This window comes from Saccopteryx leptura, chromosome 3, assembly GCF_036850995.1.
Source record: "Saccopteryx leptura isolate mSacLep1 chromosome 3, mSacLep1_pri_phased_curated, whole genome shotgun sequence".
In the NCBI taxonomy this organism is placed as follows: domain Eukaryota; kingdom Metazoa; phylum Chordata; class Mammalia; order Chiroptera; family Emballonuridae; genus Saccopteryx; species Saccopteryx leptura.
The window spans coordinates 144,247,734-144,261,864 of record NC_089505.1 but is presented as its reverse complement, the minus strand read 5'-3'; the positions used below and the strand labels follow the sequence as shown (position 1 = coordinate 144,261,864).

Below are 14,131 nucleotides of genomic sequence, written 5' to 3'. Positions count from 1 at the left end.
ATCTTAAATCAGTGGCACTACTTTAAAACCAAAAATTTCTTAATCCCTTTAGAAAAATTAAGTATATTTGCATTCAGAGGTCACAAGTGAGGAAACAGACCGAGTAAAATTAGATTTAACCAAGTGAAACTGCCAATATTTTACTTTTGATTTATGAAAATGGCAATGTCATATGGTTCAACCTTTTTCTACTAAAGTTTTTATAAGTTTAAGGAAATGTCATTTGCATTCAACTCTTTTAAAATGAAGTGATTATTAGGACCAATACTGGAACCTCTTAACTAGAGACAAAATTCCTTTTGATAAAATCTTTAAAAAGTTACTACAAACTGTAAAAACAATGCTGCTTTCTATATGGCATTTCAAGTTAAAAAAATTATGATCAAACTTGGATAAAAGCTCTAATTACAAGTCTCATTTTTCCCTTAATTCCACTCTAATACTACTCATTTCATAAATGAATAAATATACTATTTAGTATTGTACAATAGATACATACCATTGACAGTTGCTATACTATTCCAGGAAAGGCAAATATTTCACTGAAAATATAAATTTACTAGATATAAGTGGGATCATTTGTTTATCCTAAAGTTCATTGCTTTACTCAACCCAATCCCTATACCCCAAATATGAGAAATTTACACTAAGAAAGGGACTGCTTTCAGTAGAAATTAAACCACCTTGTACAATTCTGATGGCAACTAATCAGTGATGGATTTCATCATGTAAATATGTAGATTGAAAGGGGGAAGAACTTGATTTGGAAAATGAATGAGGTAAATGTCATACATTCAACAACTTGTAAATAAATACAAATACAGTATTATAGGAACATAACATAGGTTTAAGGGTTTTATTATCAAAGTCTTGTAAAACAATTTCAGAAACTGTACATCAACATGGCACAGACTGTAGCCTACTTTTGTTTTTACTGCACAAAAGTGAAGCTTGAAACTCCTGTAACTAAGAAAACAGTTAACTACTTTGCATTTAACATGGAATCACTGTGGCCATAGATTACTACTGCAGAAACAGTAACACAAATTTATAGGTTTTATACAACTTGAGATCAAATAAAAAGTACATTATCAAATACATTTGTCTTTAAAAGCATATGAAGATCAATTTAAAATGCACTACCCTCTTTTCCAACACTTATATTAAAACAAATTAATAAAAGTGGAAAATTGGAAATCAGGACAAAAGACAACTTTCTTTTACAGATGGACTCAGGATAGGCAGATAGCTTTCACTGATGTAGGTGTGGAATAAATTATTTCAGGAAAAAAAATTCCCAAACACCTTATGAAAAAGTATACAACTCTACTTCAAAATATGCTATTTACTCACTGCCAAAGACAGTTTCATTTGAAATCTTGTTTCTGTAATTAAAGCCTAAGCAGCCATCAAAAAAGGTTAGTGCATATATAACCTTTCAAAGTTAAACAAAAGCCACAAAAATTCAGCCACAAGGCTTAAAGGATTATCTATTTCAAATGCTTATTTCCAGATGTAACTATAGAATGTTAATTTGTCATGTCAATAAACAAGATCATAAGTAGATCCATCATGTTGGAGGATTTTAATGACATTTAGGATATTCCTGCCACAATTAACATGCAATCAGTGCATTCCCTACATGGCTCTATTACGGCAATGAATCAAATTCTAGAAATACTCTAAGTGAACTTACTTAATAAAGGAGGTCATACAACATAAACAATCCATGCCTGCTGTAGATGCATGCAGCTTTTCATTTTTGTTATGAAGCAGCACCTGAATAGTAAAACTGCTTGGTTACGTTCCTCAATCAGATCTCACCATGTCAAGAATTGGTTACCCATGAATCATTTCCTAAAAGCTTTGGATGTAAATAGTATCAACATCAGGAGCTTTATAACCATTTATAACAGCTGTATACACCTAAGGTTTGAGATGAACAACTACAGCATTAAGGAATCACACAAAGGAATGACACTGATGCATGTACACAGTGGGCTCCAGAGGCCATCCTCAGTCACTCATATCCATGTCTTCTTCATGATGATCATCCCCATTCACTTTGGATTCTCTTAGTGAATCACCAGTTCCCTTTTCCACAGAACATTCTTTTGTTTTAGGGGAACCTGGTTCTGTTGGTTTCTTGTCCTCCTTTTTCTCTTTCTCGCTGTCATACCCTTGTTCCTCTTCATCGTAATCCCGTGTAACCTGCTTTGCCAAGGAGAATAATAAAAGTAAACGTCTTCACAGAAAAATCACTCCTTACAGGTACTAGTACCACCCAAAATACCAAAATAAATTAGTCTGTAAACATACTTTTACATCTTTATCGCTCTCTGACTTCCTTTCCCGATCCTTTTCCTTATCTTTACTTTTCTTCTTCTTGCTTGTTGATCGTTCTCTTTCATCTCTGCCTCTTTCTTTGTCTTTATCTTTCTTCTTTTCCTTTTTATGCCTAGGATAACAGTAAAACATTTTCAAAAAAAGACGCTGTAATTTAGAGGACACACTCGATGAGCTTCACCCAGAAGTACACCAGTAAGTTTCAACTTTAGCTGCTGAGCCTGACCCAAGTTCCCATGGATAGAGGATGGTAAAGATCCACTATCAAAACACTGGGTACAAGCTGTGTACAGTAATAGAGGCAAGAAGACTAATTCAGTTATAGATCTAAAACGCTCAATCCTCAAAAGTGTTTATTATAACACAGTCTCAAGCCATAAAAAGAAAATAAAAGCACACTCACAAGCATTTGACTTCAAACAAGTTTCTGAAAAACAGCATAGACCTAAATCATTAACATTCTTACCTCCTAGGGGATGGTGAGCGAGACAATTTTCTTTTTGGAGACCTAGGCTTTTTAGGAGATCTTGTGCCACTCCTGCTTCGTCGTCGTCGTCTCTCTCTAGAACCACAAATGTACAAACTAGACTTAAAATACAGACACATCAAAGCGGATGTGTCTATGATGGAGCTCCATTATGGACCCTGACAGCAGGACTCTGACACTGAAATACCCATTTCTAAATGCCATTCTGAGCTGAAGAATCTAATAATAAACCACAAGTCTTTCTTTTTCTTTCTTTTTTTCTTTTGAGAAGGAGAAGGAGGGAAGGAGGGAGGGAGAGGAAAGGAAGGAGGGGGGGGGGGGAGAGAGGGAGACAGGAACATTGAGACACTCCTGTATGTGCTCTGACCAGGAATCGAACAGGCAACTTCCATGCTCTGGGATGATGCTCCAACAAACTGCACTATCTGGCCAGGGCTTAATTTTTATTGACTTTTAGGAAGACAGAGAGGAAGGGAGGGAGAGAGAGGGGAAGGGGAAGCAGAAGAGAAGCATTGCGTTGTTCCACTCAGTTATGCATTCACTGGTTGCTTCCCTTTGTGTGCGCTCATCAGGGATCGAACCTGCAACCTTGTTTCAGGATGGACCCTCTTAACTGACTGAGCTAACTGGCTAGGGCCAAACCACAAGTCTTTTTCAAACTTTGTGCTTTCCTTAAATGTCTTCAAGAAAACTGATTTCCTGCAATTCTTCTTTTCTTGGGGGTGGGAGGGAGAGAAGCATTAACTCTGTTGCAGCACCTTAGCTGTTCATTGATTGTTTTCTCACATGTGCCTTGACTGGGGGGCGGGGGGCTCTAGCCAAGTCAGTGACCATGAGGTTTCAAACCTGTGTCGTAAGGTCCCAAGGCCAACGCTCTATCTATTGTGCCACTACCTGGTTAGGCTCCAGCAATTCTTCTTAAAGACTTACATCATCATGATATCAGAAGTGTTAAACTCAAGGAAAAGACTGATTAACGAAAGTTCTAATTCAAGAGATAAAATCTGTCAAGATATTTAAGAAATCAGTTTTAGGTTCACACACCAGTATCCAGAAGGGGTATGGGATCATACGTTCTGGTAAGGCAGGTGCTAATAAAATAGAATAAAAAAAACCTCTTAAAGCATTTGAGAACTAGTTAATGGTCACAGAGAGATAACAATGGTTCCCTATACTCTAAGGAACTATTTCCACCCAATCCTGATTTGAGCAACTCATGTTTAAAATGTACAATGTATTTCCTCTCAAAATTGTGGCCTTTTCCCGTCCCTTACTGTCTGCTTCTGCTACTAATCTTGTTACTAGGACTGGCAAGATGACCATTATACAACTTAGGCACAAAACCCCATACTCTGTTAGTTGTGTAGTTGCTATAAAAGCTTTTTTTATTTTTTAAACCTTTTCAACCCTGTGTGACAGCCCTGCTCCCCCACCAGCACTGGAAACATTACCTACAACTTTTCATTCATCAAGTATTTACTGAGTTTGTCAGGACCATATACCTCATAGTTTTTGTTACTGCTTTGTGTAACTGTGATACTCCAAATTCCCTTGATGGGAAAGACATTTTATATTTCTGTGCCCCTTGACAGACTGTAGCACAACTGCAAATAGGTATTCAATACAAACTTATAGAATATGCTGTAAAGTGATCCAATAATCAAGCAGGGTAAGGGACTTATGAATAAGTACATTAAATAAAGCAAAAGGAAAAAAAAGGAAAAAAGCCTGTAGTTAGTAGAGAAATACACGTTGCACACGCCATCTTTATGCCCTTTTGTCACCTCCCTCAGGCCTCGCTGGGCATTTTCTTGAGCTCTTATACCTGTTTTCATTTTCTTTTTAAAATAGCCCTCCCAATCTGCACAGGGCCAGTTGTATGTACTACTCTTGCCATTTAATACAAGGGACTTGAGCCTCCTTGCATTTTGGTATGTGCAGGGTGTCCTGGAACCAAGACCCCAAGCTCAGGCAAGGAATGTATTTATCTTGTATGAAAATATTCCTCAGCCTGTAAAGAAACTGCATACTCTATTGCTATCGCATCACAACCACTAACCTACTTTCTGTTGTAATAGATTTACCTATTCTGGACATTTTATATAAAAGGAATCATATAATTTATGGTTCTTTGTGACTGACTTCTTTCATCTGGTAAGTTTTCAAGGTTCATCCATATTGTAATATATATCAGCAGTTGGACCATTTTCATTGCTGGATACTCCAATGGACAGATACACACCATTTTGTTCACTCATGTTACTTAATGGACATCTGGGCTGACTTTCTGGTGACTATGAATAATGCTATGAAAATCAGTGTACAAAGTTCTGTGGGGAATGTCTTTGTTTCCCTTGGGAAAATCCATAGAAGTAAAATTGCTGTTTCAAAAAATTCTTTTGTTTCACTTTTTAAAGAACTGCCACACTTTTCCAAAGTGCACCATTTTGCATTCACGCCAGCAATATACAGAATACAGAGTCCCAAATGCTCCACATCCAAGCCAACTCTAATTATCTCTTTTTGATTATAACCGTCTTAGTGGGTGTGAGTGGTTTTGATTTTCATTTCCCTGATGACTGTCACCCATCTTTTCATGTTTACCAGACATATGTTTTTGGAGAATAGTCAATTCAGAATCTTTGGCCATTTAAAAATTGGGTTGTCTTTCTGACTGAGTTGTAACAGTTCTTTATATTAGATACAAGTCCCTTTTCAGACACAGTTTGTTATTTCTAACACTGTGTTGTCTTTTCTTTTTTAATAGTATTCTTTGAAACACTAAAGGTTTCAATTCTGATAAGCTTCAATTTATATTTATCTGTTGTTTCTTATGCTTTTGCTGTCCTTCCTACAAAACCACCACCAAATTCAAGGTCATGAAATTTTACTTCCATGTTTTCTTTCAAGAGATTTTTAGTTTTACCTTTAGGTCTTTCATCCATTTTGAATTAATTTTTATATATAGTTAGCCTCCTATCATTTAATAATTAAGAAAACAAACAATGCAGCTCAATGTGCAAACTAGACCGGAAGAAAATGGAATTAAGTATGGCTAGCCCTTACTAAATTCATATAAATTCCAATGTTAAGTGTGAAAACTGTTTTCCTGTGGAGTAAAGTCTATGACACTGAATTTTTCCACTGGGGTAGGTTAAAGAATTACAAGTCTAAGAATGATCCAGTTTGGAACCTGCATTGCTTCCCATTATTTTATCAATGAATTACTATATATAACGTAAAAAATTTTAAATTAAAAAATTCAAATATGGACATTTTAAATATGATTTGCTATAATAAATAAATTTAATGTAATAATTGGGATGTGAAATGCATATAGCAACCTCAAAAACTGATCTCTGTTGAATTCCATGTTATTTCAATCACACACTACACCATAAGTATTAAATAAAAAGATGAACTTCAGGTTATTCTTCACAAATTGCCTTTAAAACTTGTCAACACTCAAGTACGTGCAGGGTGGCTAAAAGTAGGTTTACAATTGTTCATATAGAAAATAATACAATAAATAATAATACAAGAATATACTCTGTTTCATGCATTCACAACTGCAAACCTACCTTTGTCCACCCCTGTATGTACTGGGAAACATTTAATGTTCACAGTCTACAGATTTCCTTGCAAACAAAGGTTAAAAAAAATGCCCAGAATTCCTAAGGCCTTACCTGCTTGCACTTCTGGACCTTCTGGCTGTGCTGTAACTTTTTGGTGGTGTTTTGGAACGTTTCTTTTCTTTGTCCTCTTTCTTTTTGTCTCTAATAAATGAACACAATTTATGAATGCATTAGAACTTTCAGCTAACATAACTTTATTTTAATAGATACTGTATAGAAACAGAATTCAAGTGGTATCATTTGTGGTAAAAAAAATACTTAAAAAAAATCCCATTTTCCTGGGTTTCTACATAAAACTTCTCTCCAATAGAGAAAAAGTAGACTGGTGAGAAGTTATGTTTGGCATACCTACAAAAACTTTTTAATAACTATCTCTAGGTTCTTCAATAGTCCTTTCTCTTTCAATGGATTTCTCTATTTCCAGACCCATCATGGCGCTATATCCCATCAGGCCAAAACCTGTAACGCACCACCAAAGTAAATTATTAATTTTCTTCTAAAGCACACACCTCATGTTAAACCACCATCATGGACCAAGCCAACTTTCTCCCTTTTCTGCTGCTGCTACATATTCTGGGATACTCTCAGTGCTACCAGAAGAACTACCACATCAAGATCAAGATTGGCTGGTACTACAACCACATCTCAATCTTAGCCTTTCTATAAATATTGGTAAACCGACTTTTACTCTCCACAGCATCCCCCTCACCCCCTTAAGATCACCATTCTCCCAAAAACACTGGACAAAGGGTAATCAATATATTTATGAAAAATCCCTTACTGCCATACGCATACCCATCCTGAACTATTCTGTAATTTTAGAGATTTAAGTAGCTCTTTTGTTGCTCTATGATACCCTCCCCTCTTTGGTTACCCTTCTTCATCAGTTACCCTTTCTATTCAAGTCTTTATGATCACTGTAATAGTCCCTTAAGGAGTCTGGTCATGTTCTCCACTAATTTATCCTATACCCTCTTATCAAAAATCTTTTCAAAATAGAAACTTAATAGCTCCCTGGTTCATCACTTTTCAATCGCCTCTCCTTGTCTCCTGTATCTGGTCTGTCTCCTTACAGTTTCTGACCTCATTTCCTGGTCTTCCCACAGCAAAATACCTGCCATTTCATGAATTCAAGCTAACTCCACAAATAACATTCTCTACCTGAAACTATGTCCCCCACACTGGGTCCAGTCAAATCTATCTTAAGTCTCCTTTGACACTTGAGTTGGGGTGGTGAACACACAATACAATAAACAGAAAACGTATTATAGAATTATATACTTAAAGCCTAAATAATTTTATTAGCCAATGTCGTATCAATAAATTCAATGAAAAAAATCTATCTCAAGTTAATACTTGTCACTTCTCAATTGAGCCTCTTTCAACATCACTAACAATGGCCCTTCCTGTGTACATTCACCTTTTTACTAGTATAAAGAGAATTTCTTGAGAAAGGAATGCCTAATTCCTCTTTCTAAACAAGATTGTTCGAATTAAGAGATGACCCACTCTATAAAACTTGACGAAAAGCCTCGTTACAGGATGAACACACTGCAAAGCTATCCCAGAACTTATGTTCTCAGTTAAGTTATATGTTTACCAAGAAGAAAATGTTTTTGGTTCCACTGTCCTTTATTTTAATTACATAATAAATAAATAAATAAATAAATGGGTGAAGTAGTATTAAGAACTACTTCTAAAAAAATAAGTATTTTAGAAAGAGATAAAGGACAGTTGCTAAAAAATTTTAAGTATTGCAAAATTGTGTGTGATAACAATTTATAGAAAAAAAACAAGGTACTTTTCAAGGGACAGTTCCCTTACTACTTTAAAGGTGGTTCAAATGAAAAGACTGATTTGATGTATGTTACTTAAGACCACGCTTACTAATTTAAAAAGTTTCACCTTAAACAGAAAAGACCGATTATTAATGCACACTTACATAAAAATAAAACGTCAGGATAGAGATATATATATTTTTAAAGTAAATCTTCACTTCAACTCTACTGGTCCCCAAATCATGAGACAAGAGACTCTAAACATGACTCAATCTCTGGCATATAGTATATCTTAAATAGTTTAAGTGTTACTGATAAAATATATATGAAGATAAATTAAAACATGGCTGTCTGTCATAAACTCTTTGGCATACCCTCAAGAATGGCTGGTAGCAATGAATCTTTAGTGATGGTTGAGTGGAAAGGAGAAAATGAAGGGAGGTAGTAGGACAGCTAAGAATTTCTATGAGAAAGAAATCATATCCAGGTCTTCAGTTCTAAGTAGAAACCTCATGTTTACAAAAAAAAAACAAGAAAACAAATGTTGGCCTCACCAAACTTGCATTTCTCCTCTTGTCTAGCTCTATCTCCCATTAGCAGGTCTTTTGTCATTAAATACCACAATATCTGGGGTCTTGGGAACTCTAAAATTTGTCTCCCCGCCCAGTGTTAATAGTCTACTGTACCTTTTTAAAAAAATTATTATTTTTTTTGACAGAGACAGATAGGGACAGACAGGAAGGGAGAGAGATGAGAAGCATCAATTCTTCGTTGAGGTTCTTTAGTTGTTCACTGTTTTCTCATATATGCCTTGATCTAGGGGCTACAGCAGAGCGAGTGACCCTTTGCTCAAGCCAGTGACCTTGGGCTTAAGCCAGAGACCCCATGCTCAAGCTAGCAACCTTGGAGTTTCAAACCTGAGTCCTCTGAGTCCCGGTCCGACACTCTATCTACTGCACCACCGCCTGGTCAGGCTGTACCTGGTTTTTGATGTGCTCCTTGACCTTCTACCTCTCTCTCTGGAATGAGATCTTCTTCGTCTTGGACTTTTGGATCGTCGCCTACTCCTTGACTTAGAATGTGATCTCCTTCTTGATCTGCTTCTCGATCGCCTAATAAAAAGAAGACAATACATATACATAAATGTAAAAAGACTAGTTCTGCTTGTGACAGTTTTACTTAGCAGCAGATAAGACTCGTCAGATATATGGACTAACCATCAATAAGTGGAGGCAATTTCCTGGCAGTTGTTCCCTTTTTTTAGCGAGCGAGCGAGAGAGAGAGAGAGAGAGAGAGATGACAGACAGGAAGGGAGACAAATGAGTAACACCAACTCACACTTGCAACACTTTACTTGTTCACTGATTGCTTTCTCTTATGTGCTTTGAAAGGGGGCTCTAGCCAAACCAGTGACCTTTAAGTTCAAGCCAGCAACCATGGGGTCAGGGTCATGTCTACGATCCATGCTCAAGTAGGAGACCCAGTGCTCGATCTGGCAACCTTGGAGTTGCGAACCTCAGTCCTCAGCATCTCAGGCCAATCCACTGCTCCGCTGCCTGCTCACGCTGCTGCTATTTATTTAGTCCACATAATAAACACCTTTGATACTCTAGAAATATGTAATACCCATTGTTCAAGCTGTCATGCTAGGCCTACACCCACTGAAATTATATCACTGATCTTGAGGGAAAAAAGACCCAAAACACCCCAACAATATGCATTACCTTCCATATAATCTGTATTTTAGCATGTTATTTCTTTCTTTTTTTTTTAAAGATTTCATTTATTGATTCTAAAGACAGGAGAAAGGAGAGGAGAAAAGAGAGAGGGAGGAGGAAGAGAGGGAGAGGAGGGAGAGGAGGGAGAAAGGAGAAAGGAGAGGAGAAAAGAGAGAGGGAGAGCAGAGAAAGGAGAAGGGGGGGGAGGAGTGGGAAGCATCCACTTGTAGTAGTTCTTCTTGTATGTGCCTTGACCAGGCAAGTCTGGGGCTTTGAACCAACCTCCACTTTATCAACTGCGCCACCACAGGTCAGGTGGGCATGTTATTTCTTATTTGATTTCTCACTACTACAGGTTAAATCTATCAATTATCAATTACATATGCTACTCTACATGCTTTACAAACACAACTCATTTTATCCTCATAATAAGCCCTTAACATTATTCCGTTTTATAAATAGAAACCACTTAGTGTTGCCTTCTACAATTTCTAATTGTTGTTCTCTGAAATATATCCCACTTCCTTAATTTACAATTTAAGAGCATTGCAGGCCTTATACAGATTTATACAATTCAGTACAAACTGCCTCTTATTCTCCTTTTGTCCTCGTTGTTTCTACATGATCATTTCTTTCCTGTTATGTAACAAATGTTTCTCTCTGTATCCTCTTCCCCCATTCCTCTCCTCAATCTTATACTTCTTTTCTAGATAGTTTCTGTCTCTTCCTGAATTTAAGTACAGCCGACCTTTTGATGTGTCATTGATTCTCCTTCCTATATTTTATTCTCTTCTAAGATTAAACACAAATTGCAATCTTTGATCATTTAACTTCTAGTGACCATTAAACCTCTATTAAAAACTCAAGTATAGTTTATACTTTTGCCTTCACTTTCTCAAGGTGCCAGAGGTCAGACATTTAATAAATGGCATTAATCTCATTTATAAACCAGTTAAAAACTGAGGGCATTTCTTATTTAACGTCTTTCAGGGTAAAACTACACATTACAGAATAGTTGTAATTTAAATGAATTACAGCACTCTGGCCTTAGTATAGGCATGTACCCTAAATATTGACCCTCTTTGTTCTTTCAATGATATGCTAACAAAATTTGTTGCCACCACTTTCTAAAAACAGTTGTTTCAAAACCACACACTAGGATCTCAAGACCAATAAATTATTTTAATCACCTCTTATTTTTGACCATATATGTAACTATTAACTAAAACAAATTTTGGGGGGGGATTTTTCAGAAGTTAGAAGCAGTGAGGCAGTCAGACAGACTCTCTCGCATGTGCCCGACAGGGATCCACCTGGCACGCCCATCAGGAGGCAATGCTCTGCCCATCTGGGGCATTGCTCTGTTGTAGCCAGAGCCATTCTCGCACCTGAGGCGGAGGCCATGGAGCCTTGGATGCAGGAAGGGAAGAGAGAGACAGAGAGGAAGGAAAAGGGAAGGGTGGAGAAGCAGATGGGCGCTTCTCCTGTGTGCCTTGATGGGGAATTGAACCCGGGACTTCCACATTCCGGGCTGACATTCTACCGCTGAGCCCACCGGCCAGGGCCAAAACAATTTCCCTTAATAACATGTCTATATCCTAGGAACTTTTCATGTAATGTTGACCTACCTTTTTTTAAATTCAATAAGGACACTTATCTATCTATCTTATCAACTACTATACCCTTACAAAGTTACTACAGCGCTTAACTTAAAGGTACTTATTTTTAATGAAATATTGACCCTATAAAATATCATAATCAACAATTTCTTAAGAGTTAAAAACATGCTGAAAAACAAAAATTGTTATTAGAATTAGTAACTACTAATCTTTTGAGAATTTTTGCTTTAAGTCTGTGGTGGCGCGGTGGATAAAGCGTCGACCTGGAAATGCTGAGGTCGCCAGTTCGAAACCCTGGGCTTGCCTGGTCAAGGCACATATGGGAGTTGATGCTTCCAGCTCCTCCCCCCTTCTCTCTCTCTGTCTCTCTGTCTCTCCCTCTCCTCTCTAAAATCAATAAAAAAAAAGAAAAAAGAAAAATTTAAGTCAACAATAATTTTAGCTAAGCTAGATCACACATTTTTCTTGCCTTTGATTGTGTATAGAAAAAATACAGATGCAAAAAACCCCCCCATAAGGTCATTTTTACCAGTTTCTTTCTAAAGAAAGTGATTGGTAATAAAGTTTTTAAAAGTCAGTAAGTAGAGGTATCGCATCAACCTATTTACTACAGCATCTTCATTGAAACAGTTATTTTTCAAGAGTCATGTGCTACAGAGCCACTTTAATGAACTAGTTTATGTGAGCTTTTAAAAATCAAAGAAATAGAGATCAGCATAAAATATATAAGTAAAAAAGCTTATTTAAAGTAATGGTCAATTTTATATCAAAAACATTTTGTTCAGGAAAAGAAATATTTCACTGTTATTTCCCACTAGTCACATTAAAGTAATTAAAACTTGACAGTTCTAGGATGTATTTGGTATTATATACAGAAGACATACGTTCTTCTTAAGTGCTAAAAACTGAGCCACAAGAGCAATGACCTGGAAGATTAGGATTCTAAGTAGTGCCAACACTTCATATAGGAGTGAAATATTACCTGTATTTTAAACAAAGAAATGGGAGTTCCTTAGGAGAAAGTGAAAATATGAGAAAGAGCGTTAGGCAGAAACATCTTGAGCAAAAACTTGAAAGCATAAAGAAAGCAATTATGTTCAAGCAACTAGTAGTGCGATGAACTGTTTTGGAGTGGTAAATGACAGGTGTGGAAAGAAAAACTAGGTTGAATAATAAAATATTCTGAATGCCGCTTTGAGGTTTTTTTTTTTTTTTTTTTTTTTGTATTTTTCTGAAGCTGGAAACGGGGAGAGACAGTCAGACAGACTCCCACATGCGCCCGACTGGGATCCACCCGGCACACCCACCAGGGGCGATGCTCTGCCCACCAGGGGGCGTCGCTCTGCCGCGACCAGAGCCACTCTGGTGTCTGGGGCAGAGGCCAAGGAGCCATCCCCAGCGCCCGGGCCATCTTTGCTCCAATGGAGCCTTGGCTGCGGGAGGGGAAGAGAGACAGAGAGGAAGGGGGGGGGGGTGGAGAAGCAAATGGGCGCTTCTCCTATGTGCCCTGGCAGGGAATCGAACCCGGGTCCCCTGCACGCCAGGCCGACGCTCTACCGCTGAGCCAACCGGCCAGGGCCCACTTTGAGGTTTTATGTACCACCTTATTAAGGCCACAGGGAAGTTCTCCAAGATTGAAGAAAGTTCTGATATAATCCCAATTTGGGTTTTTGACAGACATCTTTAAGAATGAGACAGGTTGGGAGAAGGTAGGAAACAGAAAACAAAAATCAAGACAACAATGTTAATATTCTGCTATGGACTGAATGTTTGTGTCCCTCCCCAAACTTTTTTTTTTTTTGTGACAGAGACACACGCACAAAGATAGGGACAGACAGACAGGAAAGGAGAGAGATGAGAAGCATCAATTCTTTGTTACGGCACCGTAGTTGTTCATTCATTGTTTTCTCATATGTGCCTTGACTGGGGGTAGGAGGTACAGCAGAGTGAGTGACCCCTTGCTCAAGCCAGCGACCTCTGGCTCAAGCCAGTGATCTTAGGGTTTCGAACCTGGGTTCTCTACATCCCAGTCTGACGCTATATCCACTGCCTGGTCAGGCCCTCTCAAAATTCTTATGAGAAACCTCAGTGTGATACTGTTAAGCCGTGGGGCTTTTGGTAAGTGATGAGGTCAAGCTCAAATGAACAGGAGTAATGTCCTTTTGAAAGAGACCTCAGAGAACCTATGCCCATTATCTTGTGAGGACAAAGCAAAATGATGGCCCCTATTAACAAGTAGGTCTTCACCAGATACCAAATTTTCTAGCACCTTGATCGGTTGGGCTTCTTATCCTCCAGAACTGTGACAAATAAAGCTGTTGTTTATAAGCCGCCCAGTCTATATATAGTATTCTACTACAGCAGGTGAGTAGAGAAAGATACTGGCCAAGAAATGGCTTGATAATGTCATGGGGTCCAAAACAGCAAAATTAGTTTCAAAATAACGTATTTGCCTTTTTTACTGTGTTGACATTTGCATGAAAGGTGCAACAGCATTGTGGTGTAGGGCTCTGGTCAGCAGCCCCGTGGATAGAGCATCCTCCCAGAG

The 14,131-nt window shown here is 37.7% G+C and overlaps 1 protein-coding gene across 6 annotated transcripts in view; it reads right to left on the bottom strand.

Moving 5' to 3' along the window:
• Positions 1 to 308: 308 nt before the first annotated feature.
• The window catches only part of SRSF11 (serine and arginine rich splicing factor 11), a 50,315-nt gene continuing 36,492 nt past the window's right edge, over positions 309 to 14,131 (bottom strand). For 3 of the 6 annotated variants that reach the window (XM_066376559.1, XM_066376560.1, XM_066376558.1), the window contains 5 exons: positions 9,227 to 9,358; positions 6,520 to 6,609; positions 2,813 to 2,929; positions 2,320 to 2,458; positions 843 to 2,214 (listed from right to left, as the gene is read on the bottom strand). In XM_066376559.1, coding sequence (XP_066232656.1) covers positions 2,017 to 2,214; positions 2,320 to 2,458; positions 2,813 to 2,929; positions 6,520 to 6,609; positions 9,227 to 9,358 — 676 coding nt within the window. In that variant the 3' untranslated portion in view covers positions 843 to 2,016. Of the gene's footprint in view, positions 2,215 to 2,319; positions 2,459 to 2,812; positions 2,930 to 6,519; positions 6,610 to 9,226; positions 9,359 to 14,131 lie in introns of all 6 variants that reach the window. The other 3 variants (XM_066376562.1, XM_066376563.1, XM_066376564.1) reach the window with 3 other exon arrangements.